General features: G+C 45.0%; 1 protein-coding gene across 3 annotated transcripts; it reads left to right on the forward strand.

Moving 5' to 3' along the window:
* Positions 1-595: 595 nt before the first annotated feature.
* On the forward strand, positions 596-18,018 carry LOC116982422 (putative flavin-containing monooxygenase FMO GS-OX-like 11). 3 transcript variants are annotated; one of them, XM_033035635.1, is made up of 4 exons: positions 596-1,134; positions 3,375-3,513; positions 14,588-14,727; positions 17,381-18,018. In XM_033035635.1, the coding sequence occupies exons 1-4, from the start codon at positions 923-925 to the stop codon at positions 17,382-17,384; spliced, it is 495 nt and encodes a 164-aa protein (XP_032891526.1). In that variant the 5' UTR covers positions 596-922; the 3' UTR covers positions 17,385-18,018. The 3 variants fall into 3 exon arrangements, with proteins under 3 accessions (XP_032891526.1, XP_032891527.1, XP_032891525.1); XM_033035634.1 differs by having other exon boundaries at positions 598-1,134; positions 16,524-18,018; XM_033035636.1 differs by lacking the exons at positions 14,588-14,727; positions 17,381-18,018 and adding an exon at positions 16,524-16,653 and having other exon boundaries at positions 597-1,134.
* The last annotated feature ends 4,986 nt before the right edge of the window (positions 18,019-23,004 follow it).

Below are 23,004 nucleotides of genomic sequence, written 5' to 3' on the forward strand. Positions count from 1 at the left end.
TCACAATGAATGGTGGTGCTGGCTCGAAGGGCCGAATGACCTCCTCCTGCACCTATTTTCTATTTCTATGTTTCTAATAAGGGGGAGGCCATTTAGGACTGAGATGAGGAAAAACTTTTTCACCCAGAGAGTTATGAATCTGTGGAACTCTCTGCCACAGAAGGCAGTGGAGGCCAATTCACTGGATGTTTTCAAGAGAGAGTTGGAAAGTGCTCTTTGGGCTCAAGGGATATGGGGAGAAAGCAGGAACGGGACGCTGATTTTTGATGATCTGTCATGATATTGAATGGCGGTGCTGGCTCGAGGGCCTACTCCTGCACCTATTTTCTATGTTACGATCAGTTGCCGTGTAGAGCCCGGTGCCGGAGCGCCACACAACGCGTCCACATCAGACAGCAGTAACGTGAAGCCATTGCAGGCACTGGGCTGGCCACAGACCAGGGGAAATTCAAAAGCAACTGCACAAAATGGCACAAACCAAGGACGTGAATTTTATGTTTCGAAAACCTTCAGAGAGGATTTATAAAATGAAGATAAATGTTTGTTTCTCTTTCATCATCGGGTACCGCCCACTGCCACTATAATGATTGACGGCGGTACATGTGGTTTACAATGAACACCCACCAAGCGGCAGCGTAGATAGTAGACGCTCTCAGTCCGTCGGAGCCGGGAGACTTTTACAAGGGAATGCGTCCCCGGTTTTAGCGCTGAGATGATTCCGTTGTGTGTCCGGTGTGGGATGTATATTTACTGAGAGCGGGAGAGCGCTGCTCGCCGCTGAGTTGCAGCAGCCGCGGCCGCAGGCAGTGCGTCGGGCACAGGCATGTTTGGCGAGGGAAAGGGCTTAGAGATTGACTGTTTTATTTTGTCGTGAAAGTCAGCAGCAAAGATCTGGTCAGCAGCAAAGATCTGGTCAGCAGTAATGACGGGCCGCCAGTTGCAAGTGGCCGTGATCGGAGCAGGGGCAAGCGGACTGTGTGCTGCCCGGCACCTCCTGGCCAAGCCGCACATCTTCGCCCCTCCAGTGGTGTATGAGCAGTCCACTGGTGTTGGAGGCACTTGGGTTTACACCGAGAGAACGGGCAAAGATGACCATGGGCTGCCCATACAAGCCAGTATGTACAGAGACCTCAGGTACCCTACATCACATCACTCGCTACCACTACCAGGCTGAGAGAGCACAGCAACATGCTCTGGATTGTTTTGGCAGTATTTTGTCGCTGGAAAGAAAACAGGGATAAGATATCAGATTCAGATTCAACTTTAATTGTCATTGTCAGTGTACAGTACAGAGACAACGAAATGCAGTTAGCATCTCCCTGGAAGAGCGACATATTGTGTCTATAGAAGGTAGACACAACATCTGCTTCACTGTTTAAGAAAGAACTGCAGATGCTGGAAAAATCGAAGGTAGACAAAAAATGCTGGAGAAACTCAGCGGGTGAGGCAGCATCTATGGAGAGAAGGAATTGGCGATGTTTTGGGTCGAGACCCTTCTTCAGACTGATGGGGGAGGGGGGGGGGGAAGGAAATAGGTGGATACAGTAGGACTTGTGGGAGAGCTGGGAAGGGGGAGGAGAAGGAGGGAGAAAGAAAGGTCTATCTAAAATTAGAGAAGTCAAAACTACCCAAGAAAAAATATGAGGTGCTGTTCCTCCAATTTGCGCTGTGCCTCACTCTGGCCACGGAGGAGGCCCAGGACAGAAAGGTCAGATTGGGAATGGGAGGGGGAGTTGAAGTGCTGAGCAACCTGCCGATCAGGTTGGTGAAGATGGACTGAGCGAAGGTGTTCAGCGAAGTGATCGCCGAGCCTGTATTTTATTTCACTGTATAAGTGACAATAAACTAAACTGAAATGCTGGAATAACTCGTCTGGACGGGCAGCAACTCTGGAGAAAAGGAATGGGTGATGTTTCGGGTCGAGTCCCTTCTTGAGAATGGGAAGGGGCTTGACCCGAATCTTTAAACGAAGAGAGGCAGAATGCAGGTAATTACTTGAAATTGGAGAAATTAATGTTTATACTGCTGAGTATAGAAGTTGGATGGAATGTTACAGTTGTATAAGACATTGGTGAGGCCACATTTGGAGTATTGTGTTCATTTTTGTTTACTCTGCTATAGGAAAGATGTTATGCTGGAAAGAGTGCAAAGAAAATTTAGCTTTAGATTAATTTAGAGATACAGCACGGAAACAGGCCCACTGGCCCACCTAGTCTGTGTTGACCATTGATCCCTGCACACTTACACTATCCTACACGCACTTGGGAAAATTTACAATTATTCCAAGCCAATTAACCTACAAACTTGTACGTCTTTGGAGTGTGGGAGGAAACTCAAAATCCTGGAGAAAACCCACACAGGTCATAGGGAGAACGTACAAACTCCATACAGACAGCACCCATAGTCTGGATCGAACCCTGGTCTTTTAGTTTAGTTAGTTTAGAGATACAGTGCGAAACAGACCCTTCGGTCCACCCAGTCCGCGCCGACCAGCAATCCCCGCACATTAACACTATCCTACACCCACTTGGGACATTTTTTACATTTACCAAGCCAATTAACCTACCAACCTGCCTGTACGTCTTTGGAGTGTGGAAGGAAACCCAAGATCTCGGAGAAACCCACACAGATCACGGGGAGAACGTACAAACTCCATATAGACAGCACCCGTAGTCAGGATCGAACCGGGTCTCCGGCGCTGCATTCGCTGTAAGGCAGCAGCTCTACCGCTGCGCCACCATGACCGCCCTGGTCTCTGGTGCTGTAAGGCAGCAACTCTACCACTGCACAACCCTGCTGCCCCTTTACTTCCCTTACGAGGATGTTGCCAGGGCCTGAGCTATAGGGAGAGGTTGGGCAGGCTAGGGCTTTATTCCATGGAGCGCAGGAGGCTAGGGGTGATCTCATGCAGGTGGATACGATCTGAGGAGAAGTGAAAGGGTAGATGTACAGATTCTCCATATATAAGGGATTCAAGAACCAGAGGACATAGGTTTAAGATAAGACGTGAAACGGGGCTCAGCCCACTGAGTCCACGCCGACCATGGATCAGCATACATTAGTTCTATGTTATCCCACTTTTGCTCTCTACACACTAGGGACAATTTACAGGGGGCAATTAACCTACAAACCTGAATGTCTTTGGAATATGGGTGGAAGCCGGAGCACCTGGAGAAAACCCACTCAGTCAAGGCGATAACGTACAAACTCCTCACAGACAGCACTCGTAGCCAGGATCTCTGGCGCTGTGAGGCAGCAGCTCTACTGTGGCCACTGTGATGCCCTTCATTATGTTCAAGCTAAATCACATTTGTTGACTCGATATGTTTGATTACCAAAATAATATTGTTTATTCTCTTCAATCTCTTCTTTAGGACAAATCTTCCAAAGGAGATCATGGGCTTTCCAGATTTTCCATTTGAAGCTTCACCCACCTCTTTCATTCATCACACTGACGTCAAATCATATCTGGAAAAGTACACTGAACACTTTGAAATTCAGAGACACATAAAGGTACATGTAAAATGTAAAAGGGTTAGCCCCTTGATAGATTACTTTTCTAAACTGTAAGATCATAAGAATTTCTACTGAGAAGAGGTTCAGTTCAGCCTGGAAATACAGCATTGTTAATGAAGCCAAGTATTGCCTTTGACGTTTAACAATTCTATAGCTCTTGGTAAAAGCCTGGAGTTTGCAGATTACTGTCATGAGTGTCGAATTGTTTAAAATCACTGTCATTATATTTCAAAACATATCGACGTTAGGATTTCCACACTTCCACATCTAAACAGCTCCATGCGATCTAACAGGCCATTCGGCCCACCTTGTCCTCGCTGACCAAATATATAAATCACAGGAGCAGAAGTAGGTAATTCAGCCCATTGAGTTTACTCCGCCATTCAATCATGGCAGATCTATCTTTCCCTCTTGACCTCATTCTCCCAATTACCCCTTGATACCCTCACTAATCAAGAATCTGTCAAGCTCTGTATTGGGCTAGTCCCATTGGCCCTTGAGTCTCTAACTCCTTTCTATCCATATATCTGTCCAAATGTCTTAAATGTCATTATTGCAAATGCTTCTATAGATTTCTCATTCCAGATACTGTGTGAAAACATTGTCCTGATCTCTCTTAAATCTCTCCCCTCTCAATCTAAGCCCATGCCCTCCAGGTATAGAACCCTCTTCCTTGGGAAAAAGGCACTGTATTTGGCTTATCCATGTCCTTCATAATATTGTATGCCTCAATAAGGTCACCCCTCAGCCTCCTGCACTCCAAAAAGTAAAGTCCTAGCATATCCAATCATTTCCTATAACTCGAGTCTGGAAGCACAGACAACATCTTGGTGAATCACTTTTGCACCATTTCCAACCTAATGACATCAGTCCCAGAGCTGAGCAACCAAAACTGCGCACTGCACTCCAAGTGTGAATTCACCAACGATTTATACTGCTGCATCGTGATATCCCAACTTTCATACTCAAGGAATCGTGTCAATGAAGACAAGGTCCAACTGTGTTACAGACGGAGTGGTCTCTGTGGAAGGTGGAAAGGGGTGGAGATAGAAAGACGTGGTGGGATCTCATTGGAGGTGACGGAAATGCATGGAGGATGATGTGTGGGTGAGGATAGGTGGGTTTGAGATACAAATTAGCCATGAGTTATTAATTGACTCGTGGATGACTTATTCCAGTCCTTGGACTTTTTCCATCTCTCGTTCCAGTTTTTCACTAATTTCACAGTCATTAAAAGTACCAAGCAAGTCATTCCAGGTATTTGTTCCAAGTATCCTGAATCAGTTAAGAAAGGTGACTGATTTCTGTTCTCTCTTGGGAGTAGCAATCGGGCGTATTCATTTCCCCATGATGATTGGTAAGATTTTAGAGTCAATTATAAAGGCTGAGGTTACGCATGACTTAGAAGTTCAGGATAAAATAGGCCGAAGTCAGCATGGTTTTGTGAAGGGAAGATCTTGCATGACAAATCTGCTGGAGCTCTTTGAAGAAGTTTATAGCAGGACAGACAGAGGGGAGACTGTGGATGTTGTTTATCTAAATTTTCAGGCGGCCTTCGCTAAGGTGCTGCACGTCAGGCTGTTAGAGAAGACGAGAGTCCATGATATTAGAGGGAAGATACTAGCATGGATAGCGGGGTGGCCATGTAGAGTTAGGCAAGTAGGTTATAAAGTAATTTAGATTTTCTCTGCAGTTTAGTCCTATTTTTTAAACTAAGCTGAAGTGTTTACATCCACTTCATGTGCAAGTTTAGTCTGGCTGCAGAACTGATCACTGGTCAACATAAACAGTCCTTTGCATCACAATGAATAACATGCTGTATTATTCAGTGTCTCTATATGGAGAATTGCTAATCTGACCAAAAATATACAATCTTAAGCCCTTGGAAGATGAATAGAAGTGCTTTGCATTGCATCACTGATTACATCAACGATTACATCAATGACATGATGAAGAAGTTTGCAGATGACACCAAAGTTGGTGGTGTCGTAGAGAGCGAAGGTACATGGGACCCAGAGAGAGCTAGACGACTGGATTGAAAATTGGCTTCTTAGAAGGAAGCAGAGGGTGATGGTGGAAGGTTGTTTTTCAGACTCAAAGCCTGTGACTAGTGGTGTGCTTCGGGGATCAGTGTTGGGCCCATTGCTGCTCGTAGTTTGGATGAGAATATAAAATACCTGATTAGTAAGTTTGCAGATGACACAAAAGTGGGTGTCATTGTAGACAGTGAGGGTGGTTATCAAAAATGACTCCAGGATCTCAATCAGTTGGGCAGGTGGGCTGAGGAATGATTAATGGAGTTGAATGCAGATAACTGCGAGGTGTTGCATTTTGGGAAGGGCAAGACCTTCACATTGAATGGCAGGGCACTGGGGATTTTGTAGATAAGAGGGATCTAGGAGTGCAGGATCACTGTTCCTGGAAAGTGGTATCATAGATACATAGTGACAAGATGGCTTCATGTACATTGGCCTTTATCAGTTAGAGTATTGAGAAGAGAAGTTGGGATGTTCTGTTACAGTTGTACAAGTTGTTAGTGAGGCTGCTTTTGGAATATTGTCTTCAGTTTTGCCTGTTGTACGAAGGATGTTGTCTAGAGTCATACAGCATGGAAACGTGCCCTTCGGACCAACTTGCCCATGCTGACCAACATGCCCCATCTACAGTAGTCCCTCCTGCCTTTGTTTGGCCCATATCCCTCTAAAACGATCCTATCCATGTATCTTAAATGGTGTGATAGTACTTACCATGATCACAATGAATTGCGGTGCTGGCTCGAAGGGCCGAATGGCCTCCTCCTGCACCTATTTTCTATGTTATGTAACTGCAGTGCCCTCCATAATGTTTGGGACAAAGACCCATCATTTATTTATTTGCCTCTGTACTCCACAATTTGAAATTTGTAATAGAAAAAATCACATGTGGTTAAAGAGCACAAATTCAGATTTTAATAAAGGCCATTTTTATACATTTTGGTTTCACCATGTAGAAATTACAGCAGTGTTTATACAAAGTCCCCCCATTTCAGGGCAACATAATGTTTGGGACACATGGCTTCACAGGTGTTTGTAATTGCTCAGGTGTGTTTAAATGCCTCAGGTATAAGAGAGCTCTCAGCACCTAGTCTTTCCTCCAGTCTTTCCATCACCTTTGGAAACTTTTATTGCTGTTTATCAACACGAGGACCAAAGTTGCGCCAATGAAAGTCAAAGAAGCCATTATGAGACTGAGAAACAAGAATAAAACTGTTAGAGACATCAGCCAAACCTTAGGCTTACCAAAATCAACTGTTTGAAACATCATTAAGAAGTAAGAGAGCACTGGTGAGCTTACTAATTGCAAAGGGACTGGCAGGCCAAGGATGATCTCCACAGCTGATGACAGGAGAATTCTCTCTAACATAAAGTGAAATCCCCAAACACCCGTCCGACAGATCAGAAATATCCTTCAGGAGTCAGGTGTGGATTTGTCAATGACCACTGTCCGCAGAAGACTTCATGAACAGAAATACAGAGGCTACACTGCAAGATGCAAACCACTGGTTAGCCGCAAAAATAGGATGGCCAGGTTACGGTTTGCCAAGAAGTACTTAAAAGAGCAACCACAGTTCTGGAGACAGGTCTTGTGGACAGATGAGATGAAGATTAACTTACATCAGAGTGATGGCAAGAGCAAAGTATGGAGGAGAGAAGGAACTGCCCAAGGTCCAAAGCATATCACCTCATCTGTGAAACACGGTGGTGGGGTGTTATGGCCTGGGCATGTATGGCTGCTAAAGGTACTGGCTCACTTATCTTCATTGATGATACAACAGCTGATGGTAGTAGCATAATGAATTCTGAAGTCTATCGACAATTCCTATCAGTTCAAGTTCAAACAAATGCCTCAAAACTCATTGACCGGCGGTTCATTCTACAGCAAGACTATGATCCCAAACATACTGCTAAAGCAACAAAGGAGTTTTTCAAAGCTAAAAAATGGTAATTTCTTGCATGGCCAAGTCAATCACCCGATCTGAACCCAATTGAGCATGCCTTTTATATGCTGAGGAGAAAACTGAAGGGGACTAGCCCCCAAAACAAGCATAAGCTAAAGATGGCTGCAATACAGGCCTGGCAGAGCATCACCAGAGAAGACACCCAGCAACTGGTGATGTCCATGAATCGCAGACTTCAAGCAGTCATTGCATGCAAAGGATTTGCAACAAAATACTAAACATGACTACTTTCATTACATGACATTGCTGTGTCCCAAACATTATGGTGCCCTGAAATGGGGGTCTATGTATAAACACTGCTGTAATTTCTACATGGTGAAACCAAAATGTATAAAAATGGCCTTTATTAAACTCTGACAATGTGCACTTTAACAACATGTGTTTTTTTCTGTTACAAATCTCAAATTGTGGAGTACAGAGGCAAATAAATAAACGATGGGTCTTTGTCCCAAACATTATGGAGGGCACTGTACCTCTCTGGCAGTGTATTCCATTTACCCAGCACCCTTTGTGAGTAAAAAAAAGACTTCATTTACCGTATCTATTCCTCTCACGATCGTGTGCACCCATATAAGATCACCCCTCTTCCTCCTGTTCTCCAAGGAATAAAGCCCTTCTCTGCTCAACCTCTGCCGAGTGTTCAGGCCCTCAAGTCCTGAAAAGATCCTTGTAAATCTTCTCTGTACCCTTTCCGGCTTAACAACAACGTTCCTATAACATTGTGCCTCACCAATCCAACTGTAACATGACCTCCCAACGTCTATACTCAATACTCTGACTGATGAAGAAGTCCAATGTGCATAAAGCCTCCTTGAAGGACATTATTGCCATAGAGGGAGTGCAGAGAAGGTTCACCAGACTGATTCCTGGGATGTCAGGACTGTCTTATGAAGAAAGACTGGATAGACTTGGTTTATACTCTCTAGAATTTAGGAGATTGAGAGGGGATCTTATAGAAACTTACAAAATTCTTAAGGGGTTGGACAGGCTAGATGCAGGAAGATTGCTCCCGATGTTGGGGAAGTCCAGGACAAGGGGTCACAGCTTAAGGATAAGGGGGAAATCCTTTAAAACCGAGATGAGAAGAACTTTTTTCACACAGAGAGTGGTGAATCTCTGGAACTCCCTGCCACAGAGGGTAGTCGAGGCCAGTTCATTGGCTATATTTAAGAGGGAGTTAGATGTGGCCCTTGTGGCTAAGGGGATCAGAGGGTATGGAGAGAAGGCAGGTACGGGATACTGAGTTGGATGATCAGCCATGATCATATTGAATGGCGGCGCAGGCTCGAAGGGCCGAATGGCCTACTCCTGCACCTAATTTCTATGTTTCTATGTTTGATCACCCAATCAACCCATGACGCCACCATCTAGGAACTATGTACCTCAATCCCTCTGCTTTACTGCACTCCCCAGAGCACTACCAGTCACCGTGTAGGTCCTGCCCTGATTAAACTTCCCAATATGCAACACCTCGCACTTTTCTGCATTCAATTCCATCAACCATTCCTCAGCCCACCTGCCCAACTGATCAAGATCCTGCTGAAATTTTTGACAACCATCTTCACGGTCTACAATACCACCCACTGTAATGTCATCTGCAAACTTGCTAATCATGCCTTGTATGTTCTCATCCAAATAATTGATGTAGTTGACAAACGGCAACGGGCCCGCACTGATCCCTGAGGTTCACCACTAGTCACAGGCCTCCAGTCCCAAAAGCAACCTTCCACCATCTGCTTATTTCCATGAAGCCAATTTTCTATCCAGTCAGCTATCTCTCCTTGGATCCTAGGCGATCTAACCTTCCAGAGCAGCCTACCATGTGGAACCTTGTCGAATGCTTTACTAAAATCCATTTGTACAACGTCTGCCCTCTGACCTCAGCAACCTTTTTTGTCACATTTACAAAAAACTCAGATTTGTGAGACATGATCTCCCACGGTCAAAACCATGCTGACTATCCCTAATCATAGAAACATAGAAACATAGAAAATAGGTGCAGGAGTAGGCCATTCGGCCCTTCGAGCCTGCACCGCCATTCAATATGATCATGGCTGATCATCCAACTCAGTATCCTGTACCTGCCTTCTCTCCATACCCCCTGATCCCTTTAGCCACAAGGGCCACATCTAACTCCCTCTTAAATATAGCCAATGAACTGGCCTCAACTACCTTCTGTGGCAGAGAATACCAGAGATTCACCACTCTCTGTGTGAAAAATGTTTTTCTCATCTCGGTCCTAAAAGATTTCCCCCTTATCCTTAAACTGTGACCCCTTATTCTGGACTTCCCCAACATCGGGAACAATCTTCCTGCATCTAGCCTGTCCAACCCCTAAAGAATTTTGTAAGTTTCTATAAGATCCCCCCTCAATCTTCTAAATTCTAGCTTCCTGTCCATATGAATGCACAATATCTTCTCCCTCCGAATACTTTTGGATCACAGATGTTAGACACAACGGCCTGTATTTCCAAGCCCTTTCCCTGCAACTTCATAAATAGAGGCAGAACATTTGCCACCCGCCAGTCTTCTGGCACCTCGCCCATATTTAATGACGACTCATAAATTTCGGCGACGGCTCCTGCAGTTTCCCCTCTAGGTTCCCACAGTGTCCTCAGATATATCTGATCAGACCCTGGGGGCTTGACTACCTCCACAAACGTTAGCTTGTCTACCTCCATAAGCAGTCAGCATCTGCTTGATCGTAATACTGACTGCTCTCAAGACACTTCCATTGACTTTCCCAAGTTCCTCAATTCTCATGTCTTACTCTGTGGTTAAGAACAAAGGAAACATACTCATTGGAACCTTGACCATCTCATGATCTCATATAATGCTAGGATATTGCTTCCCCTCCTGTTAAGGTGCAGCCCATCTCTCTCATACAGGTCACCTCTGCCCCAGAGGAGATCTCAGTGTTACAGAAATCTGGATCCCTGCCACTTGTACCAACTCCTCAGCCACACATTCTCTCCCCTACCTTCCGGTCCCCACCCTTACTAACACATGGCACTGGAAGCAATCCAGAGATCACTACTCACAATTCCCACAGGTGTGGTCATCAGGGAGACAAGCAGTTTCCCTGAGTCCCCACATCCTGCAGCAGGAGCAGTGTGTATATTTACCTCCTATCACCACTGCAACTGAACAAATAGAAATATTGTTCAGAGAATAAAGAGAAATAAACAAAAATAACAAGACTCACACACAAGAGCAAACGGTACCTTATCCCTGTATTCACCTCACATAGCCTCAGCCTTCACAGAAGAGTCCTGAGCCAGAGACTAATAGCTGACCTCCACACAGCACACCCAAAATCTCCCACTTGATCTCAAAACAGCCACTCCCAAAAGGTTGCTCTGCTACACCTTAGATAGACTCAAAAAGCTGGAGTAACTCAGCGGGACAGGCAGTATCTCGAGAGAAGGTATGAGTGACATGTCTGGTCCAGACCCTTTATCAGACCACTTCTCTCTGCTACAACTGACCTTGTTTTTATTTGCTACTGAATTAACCCTTTTGGATACTGCAAACAATCAATGGGCTTGCTGCTGAAAGCTGCTGCTCCTGCTCTGACCTGACACTGACCCGAAACTGGATAGGGGTGCAGAGAAGATTTTTGGAATGGAATATTGGAATGGTTTACGTGATTGCCACATGTGACAAGGCACAGTGAAAGTCTTTGCTTATATACCCAATGTAATCAAATAGCAGCCACCTACTGTGCTGACAAAGTTACAAAGGACGCCAGCTCCTCCTTTGTTCTGCCCCCATACCCCCCACAGCGGTTCCCCCACGCCGGGGTCCCCATTGTCCTTTGTCCTTCCACCCCCCCCTCCCCAATTGTCCATTGTTCTCCCCTCCCCCCCTCATGGTGGTCCTCCACGTTCTCATCGACCATGGGTCAACCCGGGAAGCTTCACCGCCACTGAGACCTCACCGCTGTAGAAGCCCCTCATCACACCTCCGTGATGTCGACACGGGCCCCAGCTGCGGGTTCCATCGGCCACTCCGCCGACCCAGACTCCGACCCGCGAGGCCCCGGCCGGGCCCTGACCTGGGCATCTACGTGGCGCTCCGGAGGCATCGAGACTGCACGCCTCGATAAAGGCCTCCACCCTTTTTGAGGGTATTGCCAGGAATTGAGGACCTGAGCTACAGGGAGAGGTTGGGCAAACTAGGACTTTATTGAGGGTTGATCTTATTGCATTGTATAAGATCATGGGGGGAATAGATAGGGTGAATGCACAGTCCTTTACCCAAAGTATGAGAATAAAGAATCGGAGGATCAATAAAGGTGAGGATCAACGACTGGTGGACTGGTGCAACACGAACAATCTGATCCGGAATGTTGACAAAAGAAAGGAGGTCATCTTTGACTTCAGGAGAAACCGGCACATTCATACACCACTACACATTAATGACATCGATGTGGAGTTGGTCAGTAGCACTAAGTTCCTGGGGGTGCAAATCATGAACAGTCTGACCTGGTCACAAAACATTGCATCACTAGTTAAGAGGGCGCAGCAGCGTTTGCCAGATGAGAAGAGCTCACCTCCCCCATCCCGTCCTCACCACTTTCTACAAGGGCACCATAGGGAGCATTTTGACCAGCTGCATCTCTGTCTGGTTTGGGGACTGCAAAGCCTCCGACTGGAAGTCCCTGCAGAGAGTGGTGAGGATGGCTGAAAAAATCATCGGGACTTCTCTTCCTTCAATTCCTCCACATTGCGAGCAAACGTTGCTTGTCCAAGGCCAACAGCATAATAAACGACCCCACACATCTCCATCATGGACTGTTCACTCTGCTGCCCTCGGGCAAAAGGTATCGCAGTATAAGGAGCTGAACGGCCAGGATTTGCAACAGCTTCTTCCACCGAGCCATCAGACTCTTGAATTCCATATAAAGCGCCGCAACAATTATCAATTTTATCTTTTTATCTATTTTATATTTTTATCCATTTTATCCTTTTGTTGCACGGTGAGCCAGATGCAACAAAATTTCGTTCAGACTTGCATTAGTTGGTGTATTTTTGAATGACAATAAAGTATTTGATTGATTGATTGATTGAGAGGGGAGATGTTTATTAGGAACCCAAGAGGCATTTTATTTCAATCTGAGGGTGGTGGGTATATGGAAAGTATTGCCAGAGGAGGTAGTTGATGCAGGTACTATAACAACATTTATAAGACATTTGAACAGGTATGTAGATAGGAAAGATTCAGAGGGATATGGACCAAATGTGGTCAGGTGGACCAGTATAGAAGGCGCGCCATGGTCAGCATGGGCAAGTTGGGCCAAAGGGCCTGTTTCCATGCTGTATGACTATTACAATTTGATGGATCCCTCCTGAAGTCAATTAACCTACAAACCTGTACATGTTTGGAGTGTGGGAGGAAATGGAGCACCCGGAGAAAAGACACATGGTCACGGGGAGAACATACAAACTCTGTACAGAAATATTCTACACAACTTAAAATGATCATCTGTTTCATTTTAGGGGCCATTATAATTTTGCAAGCATTTTTCTATATTTCTTGTGCATAAGAAGTCTGTTTGAGTAACAACTATCTGTTTGACTTGCAGCTTTGGTGAAGTTAACGATGCTCCAGTGATGTGTGCTATAGGCTTGGGTTTGTGCAGCAATTCTAATAGCTGTATTTAGCAGGATTATTATACAAAAATGATTTTCATTCTTCACTTAATTTTCGTCTTTACACATCACCGTGTCATCTGCCACTACTTACTGCGGCACAGTGGTAGAGTTGCTGCCTTGCAGCGCCAGAGACCCGGATTCAATCCTGACTACGGGTGCTGTCTGTGTGGAGTTTGTACGTTCTCCCCGTGACCGGGTGGGTTTCCTCCGGGTGCTCCGGGTTCCTCCCACACTTCAAAGACGTGCAGGTTTGTAGGTTAATTGGCTTTGGTTTAAAAAAAAAGTAAATTGTCCTTTGTGTTTAAGATAGTGCTAGTGTACCAGGATCACTGGTCAGCGTGGACTCGGTGGGCCGAAGGGCCTGTTTCCGTGCTAAATCTCTAAATTAAACTAAACTAAAGCTCTTTCTCGGAGAAAACGAAGCTATATTTCTTATTGGGCTTGCCAGGGTAAATGAGCAATTGACGTTTCTGCTGACTGGGTCATAAGGGATTGGCCAACCTTAAAGAAGATTACAAAAATATTTCACCCAGAGCCTGGAGAATCTTTGGTATTCACTTTTAAAAAGGACAGTGGAGTTTTGTGGATGAGTACTGTATTTCACGGCGAAGAAGACGCTATTTATTACCCTAAAATAAGGCCCGAAAATTTACCTGCGTCTTGGAGGCCGAAGGTTAGGTTGTTAGCCAAGAAAGATAGACTTGGCTATCCCTCAGTACAACCACATCAAGAACGATGTTGCTGTACTGAGGGATAGCCAAGTCTATCCCCCATTGCTGGCAGCTGATTTACATTCTCTGGCTAGGTGGCTAGGTCCAGTGTCACCCTTGCAGACACTTTGCTAATGGCGACATTGTACCAGGACTCAGGTCCGGTCCACAGGGCGGGAAGACAGAGCATCTTTCCGCCAGGGCAGCAGGCCGTCCACTGGAGTGGAATTGGCCAAGCAATGCCATTCTCATAGCGACTGCTCCGCGGAACCTGCCATGCCATCGTCCCTGGAACTGTGTGAAGTGGGAAGCGGCTGTAAAAGGACAGCGCCGCTGGAGAGTTTGGCCGGGTCAGCATGGCCTGGGCTGCACAAAGTAGCAAACTTGGCTGGAACGGCAGGGGTAAAGTTGCGGGGAGGGCAGGAGCGTTAAGAAGGAGGGCGTCGGGTGCGTCTTCTTTGCCAGGTAATACGGTATATTGACGAGGAAGATTGACAAATATATAGATGTTAAAGAAACCAAGGAATATTGAGGTCATGGTTTTTGAAAGGCTATCCATGATATTAAATGGAGTTAAGGGCATTCAGGTCCGATAGAACAATATTATGTTCTAATTTGGGTTGAAAGGATACTGGGCATTTTTTTAGAAATTACATGGCATTTGTATCTACAAAAGATATGTGAATCTTTGGTAAATCTTTTCACAGTTTCTAACATATGTTGAACTACTGAAACCTGTTTCCAGACCTACTGAAGATGCTCACAGTTCATGGGAAATAACATCTTTGAATCTGAAGAGTCAGAGTCGTAGTTTGGAGAGATATGATTCTGTTATTGTTTGTAATGGGTGAGACCATGATACATTTAGCAGTTTTGAGAAATGTATTTTTTAATGTAATTATTTTTTACGAAAATTATTTGAGTAACTTTTCTCCACTATTCCTTTGCAAAATGTTGGTATTCCACTTCCTCATAGCCACTACAAGTCAGGCATAGCCACTACAAGTCTAATGGCATTAAACGTTTTAATTACTACCAACATACCATTTAATTTTATAACATAAACTTTTACTCTTTCAGAATTTAATTGTCGAAATTGAAAAATAGAAACAGAAACATAGAAAATAGGTGCAGGAGGAGGCCATTCGGCCCTTCGGCCCTTCAAGCCAGCACCACCATTCATTGTGATCATGGCTCATCGTTCACAATCAATAACCCTAGAGCTCTATCTAACTCTCTCTTAAATCCATCCAGTGATTTGGCCTCCACTGCCCTCTGTGGCAGAGAATTCCACAAATTCACAACTCATGGTGAAAAAGTTTTTTCTCACCTTAGTCTTAAATGGCCTCCCCTTTATTCTGTGGCCCCTGGTTCTGGACTTGCCCAACATTGGGAACATTTTTCCTGCATCTAGCTTGTTCAGTCCTTTTATAATTTTATATGTTTCTATAAGATATCCCCTCATCCTTCTAAACTCCAGTGAATACAAGCCTAGTCTTTTCAATCTTTCCTCATATGACAGTCCCGCCATCCCAGGGATCAATCTTGTGAACCTCTCTACTCCTATACTGAAATCCTCTTGTTATGAAGGCCAATATCCAATTAGCTTTCTTCACTGCCTGCTGTACCTGTAAGCCAACTTTCAGTGACCGGTGTACAAGGACACCCAGGTCTCGCTGTACCTCCCCCTTACCTAACCTAACCCCATTGAGATAATAATCTGCCCCCTTGTTTTTGCCGCCAAAGTGGATAACCTCACATTTATCTATATTATACTGCACCTGCCATGCATCTGCCCACTCACTCAACCTGTCCAGGTCACCCTGCAACCTCCTAACATCCTATTCACAGTTCACACTGCCACCCAGCTTTGTGTCATCCGCAAACTTGCTAGTGTTGCTCCTAATTCCCTCTTCCAAAATATTAATACGTAAACAGTTGTGGCCCCAACGCCGAGCCTTGCGGCACTCCACTCGCCACTGCCTGCCATTCTGAAAAGGACCCGTTCACTCCTACTCTTTGCTTCCTGTCTGCCAACCAATTTTATATCCACATCAACACCCTACCCCCAATACCATGTGCTCTAATTTTAGTCACCAGTCTCCCGTGCGGGACCTTATCAAATGCTTTCTGAAAGTCTAGATACACTACATCCACTGACACCCCTTCATTCATTTTACTTGTCACATCCTCAAAAAATTCCAGAAGATTAGTCAAGCATGATTTTCTTTTCATAAATCTATGCTGACGGACTAATCCTTATGGTGTTTAATCTTATGGTGTTGATTGTCCAAAAAATGGATGCCATTTATCCTGTTTATAGTGGGGACTATTCTAGCCAGGTTTACTCATCAAGTAAAAATGTCACTCGCATCCCAACAGAATTTTAATACTAAACCTGGATTAATTCTAAAACTGGATTGCTAGTCTCATTAGTTTGCCATTAACTGCAAATTCCAGGCCATGATTCCCTTAACTACAATTTTTTCAATAAGAAAGCATCGCAAAAATTAATTGAATACAACATTACACCAAAAGTGAACATCTAGTCAACAAGATTTTGCAAATTAACTTTGAAATGTATTTGTTATTAAATTAACAGCTTCCAAGTATTTTTAGTAAGTTATAATTTTATATTTTTAGCCACTACTCTGATCCTTTGATCCCGCACATTCGTGGAATTGAAAACTTCAAAGGACAGTCGATGCATAGTCATGAGTACCGGTTTGCTGAGCCTTTCAGAGGGAAGAACCTTGTTCTGCTCGGTGCTGGTTCATCTGGAATAGACATTGCACTGGAGTTGTGCTTGGTTGCAAATCAAGTTGTCTTGGTGTATAAAGATTCATTTACATCCTCACCCGTCCCTCCAAATTGTCTATTAGTCAAGGGTGTGAACAAATGTTCACAGATTGGTGTGATTGGTAATGATGGAATAGAGTATCCTGCAGATGTATTAATGTTTTGCACTGGCTATAACTACACTTTTCCTTTCCTTGCAAAAGACGTGGGTTTAAATGTCAAAGATCACAGAATTACACCGCTTTACAAGCACATTGTACACACCACATTTCCAACTCTCTTTTTTATTGGTATATGCAAAACCGTTTGCCCTTTTCCTTTGTTCCACAATCAGGTCTTGTTTGCATTAGCAAGTTTGGATGGTACCTACAGACTACCACCTAAACCTAAGATGGATGCCACCACAGAACATGAATACCAGTCCTCCTTACAAAATGGAATTCCTCACAGACACTTTCATAAATTGGATAGTCTTCAATGGGAATATAATAATGAATTACGCTCTTTGGCCAAAAGAGACCCTTTGCCACCTGTTTTTAAAGATCTTTATGAGACAAACAAGGAAATAAGAAAACAGGACCTGTGCAATTATAAAAGATTTAACTATAAGATAGTGAGCCATGATACATGGATAAAGGTGAGCCCAAAACTACTTTAAATGGACTGCTACTCATTTAATTTGTGTCCTCTAGTTCCCAGAGTTAAATCCATTCGGCCAAAGCTTTTTTTTCTTTCATCATTGAGGTCTGTGTAGCAAGGACATGAAGATTGGGAAGGAAAGATACCATATTGTAAGGGAGTCATTTTACTGTTCATTTATTTCAATATATAGAAAATTAGATAGGCCTTCCTATATTTGTATCATCCCTACTATTCAGTTATTCCCTCCTCTCTACAAAGAAAACATGTGATATAATTCAGCAGCTGATCTAATATCCAATAATGTTAGTATCTGGAATATGTGCTATGTGGAAAATATGCTGTATGTAAAAATTATCATTAACAATGTGGATACGATCTCGTAATATCTGCACAAAAAAACATTGGTTTTGCAATTTGTTTTTCTTGTGCCAAAACATATTTTTGCTATTCTGGTTGCAAACGATGGGAACATATTTTTTAGCCTTCAAGCAGAATTATACCTATTTGGACCAATGATCAAGAAATAATGTTTTATTAATCAAAGGCCCAGATAATAACATTTGAGAAAGAGGCAAACCAATTGCATTTCAAATGGAATAAGAGCTGTTTTCTTCACATCAAGCAATAACAGCAGTAATCAATCCCATGTTAAATGGACCATCCTGTAATGAACAAATAAACAAATCATTTAAAATAATCCATTGTATTTTATGTGCTGTGAAAAGAATAGGTGTCTGCTTGGAGTTTATATACGATGCCCTTAGTACCAATTCATACATAAATAAATACCTCAGTAAACCAGCAATATCATCCTTAAATACTATCTAGGATGGAATCTATGGAGAGAAGGAATAAGCGACGTTTCGGGTCGAGACACTTCTTCAGATTGATGTCGGGGGTGGTGGGGGGGGGGAGCGGGAAAAAGAAAGAAAGAAAGGAAGAAGCGGTGGGAGTATGTTTGTTGGATAGCTGGGAAGGGGAGGGGAAGGAGGGAGAAAGCAAGGACTACCTGGAATTGGAGGTCAATGGTCATACCGCTCAGTCTGAAGAAGGGTCTCGACCCGAAACGTCGCCTATTCCGTCTCTCTTTAGATGCGGCCTAACCCGTTGAGTTTCTCCAGCATTTTTGTCTACCTTGGATTTTTCCAGCATCTGCAGTTCCTTCTTAAACATCCAGGATGGAATAATCTATTTGCTTTGGATTATTTGTTTATTAACCAATATGTTTGCTTTTTACCAAATTTAGAGCCTCAGAATGTTAAGATGTGTTCTTGAGGAAAGAATAAGCCATGTTTCTGAATTTCCCTGAGGGGATCAATAAAGTATTTATCATCATCATTTCCTATTATATGTGAAACATCATAAAGAATCGGTTAATCCACTTCAGGTACAAAATAAAGTTATAGCAGAAGCAGAGGTAATTCCCTGGCCTGAAAACTATAAACAATCAAATGTATGGTGCACAGGCTAAATGTGATAAATAACATTGCAACCTTAAAAATAATTTGAATACTGAATTAATTGATAATACTGTATAAAGAGTATATCTGTAACAATAACAGAAATGGATACATCTGCCATATTATGTCATATGTTTTTTTCTATTTATGGTACTATAATTGAGAATGATATGCAAAATTGGGATTTAATCTAATGATTGGTAAACACAACTGGTAATGGTGAAGTGTTTTGAATTTTTTTTAGAATCACAATTTTTAATAGAAGCATAGAAAAGGTACCAGAAATTCAAGTTGTGCAGCTATTTCTGAATGAATAAACCATTTTGACACAGCAAATAAAGTGTAATAAAGAGTCTAAAGTAAAAATATGTTTTTATTTTGTTCATTATGTTCATTTCTTCCTATTTTGTTTCTCAGCACTAGACATGAAGCCTGAAATATTGTGTAGAGAAGGTAAACACCTGGTCTATGGATGTGTAAGAAGGAACTGTAAGGTGCTGTTCTATGGATGTTTGGTTGCAATGGTTGAGGTTGCTATTTAATAATTATGTCCTAAATTCTTTGGGCAAACAATCTACAATCTACTTCCCCCAGACGATAACTGATATTAGACTTGCAGAAGGTGGACACAAAATGCTGGAGTAACTCGGTGGGTCGGGCAGCATCTCTGGAGAGAAGGAATGGGTGATGTTTCGGGTCGAGACCCTTCAGATTGGTATTTTCTTCAGACCGATGGAGCAGAGGGGCGAGACATGGCAGAAAAGGATGAGACAAGAGTTGGAAAGTGATAGGTGGATGCAGATAAGGACCGAGGGATGGGCAAGTGAGTAGGGGGTGGGGGAGAAGGATGGAGAAAGCAACCAAGGGTGGGAGTGATAGGTGGAGAAGACAAAAGGGTGCAAATAGTGCAATCTGACAGGAAAGGAAGGTGGGGTGTGGGTGGTGGGAGAATAATGGGTGATCCAGAGTAGGGAAGTGTGGGTGAAGAGCGGATAGAGGGGGGGTAGGGGAAGTGAAAGGGAAGGTCTGAGAAGATGGGAAGGTCGGGGGCTGGGTTGTTTACCTGAAGCCGGAGAAGCCAGTGCTCATGGCATTGTACTGTAGGCTTCTCTGTCCGCCGGGGCCAGCTGGAGCTCCCAGTTGCTAGCTGCTCTACTGGTTCCCATGTCCACCCCTCTGTCCTCTGCATCCCCCACTGCCAGAGTGAGCCCGTACACAAAGTGTAAGAACAGCATCTTGTATTTTGTTTGCCTAGCCTACAGCCCGATCAAGCACAATCACAATCAATCACAATAATGCTTTATTAGCCAAGTATGTTTTGCAACATACAAGGAATTTCATGTGCTAAGTCAGTCATACAAATAAAAAGCAAAGGAACACGCATAACACATTTTAACATAAACATCCACCACAGTGACTCCTCCACATTCCTCACTGTGATGGAAGGTGAAAATAAGTTCAATCTCTTCCCTTTGCTCTCCCCTGGTCTAACGGGATGATCTTGACTCCCGTAGCCGGTGGCATTTGGGCCCTTCGCATCGCCGATGGCATCTATCTATCTATTATATATTAAAACTGTGTGCCTGCCGGCGTCCGTCCGTCCAGCTGCCGGCCGCCTTTCTTCCTGTGATTTCTTGCTACGCCGAAACCAGACACAGAATCGCCGAGATCTTTTCCATTTCGGTAGAGATTTCACTTTTCTTTCAAAGTATCCACTCCTGATTACATTTCGTCGTGTTTATGTACACATTTTAAATAAAATCCTTCTCCCCCGCCCCCCCAATATTTCAAAAATAAATCTCAGCCATAGAAGCAGCCCCAGCCCCTGGTGAACGTTCCATCGTGTGATGTCACAATGCCTGATGCTCACAGATGCCCAATTGGAATGGATTCATTTACATATGCCTTTGCAGGAGCCCCAGCCCCTGGTGAACGTTCCATCGTGTGATATCACAATGCCCAATGCACAAAGACATTGTTGCCATAGAGGGAGTACAGAGAAGGTTCACCAGACTGATTCCTGGGATGTCAGTACTTTCATATGAAGAAAGACTTGATAGACTCGGCTTGTACTCGCTAGATTTTAGAAGATTGAGGGGGGATCTTATAGAAACTTACAAAATTCTTAAGAGGTTGGACAGGCTAGATGCAAGAAGATTGTTCCAGATGTTGGGGAAGTCCAGAACAAGGGGTCACAGTTTAAGGATAAGGGGGAAATCCTTTAGGACCGAGATGAGAAAAACATTTTTCACACAGAGAGTGGTGAATCTCTGGAATTCTCTTCCACAGAAGGTAGTTGAGGCCAGTTCATTGGCTATATTTAAGAGGGAGTTAGATGTGGCCCTTGTGGCTAAAGGGATCAGTGCGTATGGAGAGAAGGCAGGTACAGGATACTGAGTTGGATGATCAGCCATGATCATATTGAATGGTGGTGCAGGCTCGAAGGGCCGAATGGCCTACTCCTGCACTTAATTTCTATGTTTCTATGTTTCCCTCTCCTCACCCCTCCCTCTCCCACCCATCCCTCTCTCCCCCACCCCCCTTCCCTCTCTACCCCACCCCCTTCCCTCTCTCCCCCGCCCCCCTCCCCTACCCCTCTGTCCCTCTTCCACCACTCCCCCTACGCCTCCCTCCCCACTCTTCCACTTCTCTCCTTACCCCACCCCTCTACCTCCACCACCCCTCACTCTTCCCCTCTCTCCCCCACCCCTTCCCGTACCCCTCTGTCCCTCTTCCACCACTCCCCGTCCCTCTTCCACCACTCCCGCTACCCCTCTCCCCCTCCCTCCCTCCCCACTCTACCACTTCTCTCCCCCTTCTCGCCTCCCCCTCTCCCTCTCCTCAACCCTCTCCCTCTCCCATCCCTCTCTCCCCCATCCCCTTCCCTCTTTACCCCACCCCCTTACCTCTCCCCCCCGCCCCCTTCCCCCTACCTCTCTGTCCCTCTTCCATCACTCCCCCTACTCCTCTCCTCCTCCCTCCCCACTCTTCCACTTCTCTCCCCCTTCCCCCTCCACTCTCCCTCCCCACTCTTTCCCCTCTCTCCCCCCACCCCTCTCCCCCTCCCTCCCGCCCTTCTCCCCTCCCTCCCCATCCCCCCCTCCCCCACATCTCTCTCCCCATCCCCATGAGTGTGATGCCGCAGCCCCCCCCCCCCCCTCCCCGCAAACGCCGTTGGGGAAACAGACGGGTCTGCACTTGGTCTAGTAAACATTAAAAGCTCCAATTCAGATAGACAATAGATGCAGGAGTATGCCAAGTTCTGAGCCAACACAGCCATTCAATGTGATCATGGCTGATTATCCACAATCAGTACCCCGTTCCTGCTTTCTCCCCTGCTTCTACTCTACCTAGCCTTCCACTCCCTCTCCCCCCCCCCCCCCCCCAAATGCTTGCACTCGTCCCTCCCTGTCACCCAGTGCCTTACCCCTCCTCCATCTGCTCATCACCCACCCCTCAGTACCTGGGATCCACTATTTATCTTTCCTTCCTCTCCCCAATCCTTTCTTGCCACCATCCCCCCATTTAGTTCTATATTTCATCCCCACCTTCTTTATCTGATTCCACCACTGACATCCCTTTGTCCTCTCCACATCATCCCAAGCCTTGGTTTCTGTCGTCACCTTTCCTCACTGTGTAGCCGGACACAGTTTAAACCCCGTCTCAAGTTTGCAGACGACCCCACTAATGTTGGACGAATTACATTTGATGATCAGTCATGGTGTAGGAGAAAGATCGATCAACTGACCAATTGGTGCTAGAATAACAACCTTGCTCAGTAAAGGGCCCGTCCCACGAGCATGCGACAGCATGCGGCGAGCGCGACCAAACCGGACGTGGGGGTCGCGCGGAGGTCGAGTGATCCCGTACGAGTTGACGTGAAGTTCGAGCGAAGTCCGCGGAAAGTTCGCGCTAGGCGTACGCCGTCAAGACACTGCATACGGCGTCGAGATGGTGCGTACGGCCTCAATGTGGCTGCGGGCCGGCAGGCCGTTGCCGAGTGGAATTTTTGAAGTGTCAGTTTTTCGGAGCCGCGCGTGATGTCGGGACCAGCTCGGCACAACTCCATACGGCTCCGGCGATCAAAGTGGGACCGGCCCCGCGAGGCCGTATGGCTCAAGCGACCACGTTAGGTCGCGCTTGCCGCATGCAGTCGCATGCTCGTGGGACAGGCCCTTTAGACCAAGGAATTGCTTGTGGACTTTGGAAGAGGAAGGACAATG

Source organism: Amblyraja radiata, chromosome 17 (genome assembly GCF_010909765.2).
Source record: "Amblyraja radiata isolate CabotCenter1 chromosome 17, sAmbRad1.1.pri, whole genome shotgun sequence".
NCBI lineage: Eukaryota > Metazoa > Chordata > Chondrichthyes > Rajiformes > Rajidae > Amblyraja > Amblyraja radiata.

What these genes read in the sequence shown, in the direction of transcription:
- LOC116982422 (XM_033035634.1), top strand. Translation starts at nt 923, where the DNA reads ATGACGGGCCGCCAGTTGCAAGTGGCCGTGATCGGAGCAGGGGCAAGC. An exon ending in AGTATGTACAGAGACCTCAG is followed by an intron (nt 1,135 to 3,374) that starts GTACCCTACATC and finishes TCTCTTCTTTAG; the next exon opens with GACAAATCTTCCAAAGGAGA. An exon ending in AAATTCAGAGACACATAAAG is followed by an intron (nt 3,514 to 14,587) that starts GTACATGTAAAA and finishes ATCTTTTCACAG; the next exon opens with TTTCTAACATATGTTGAACT.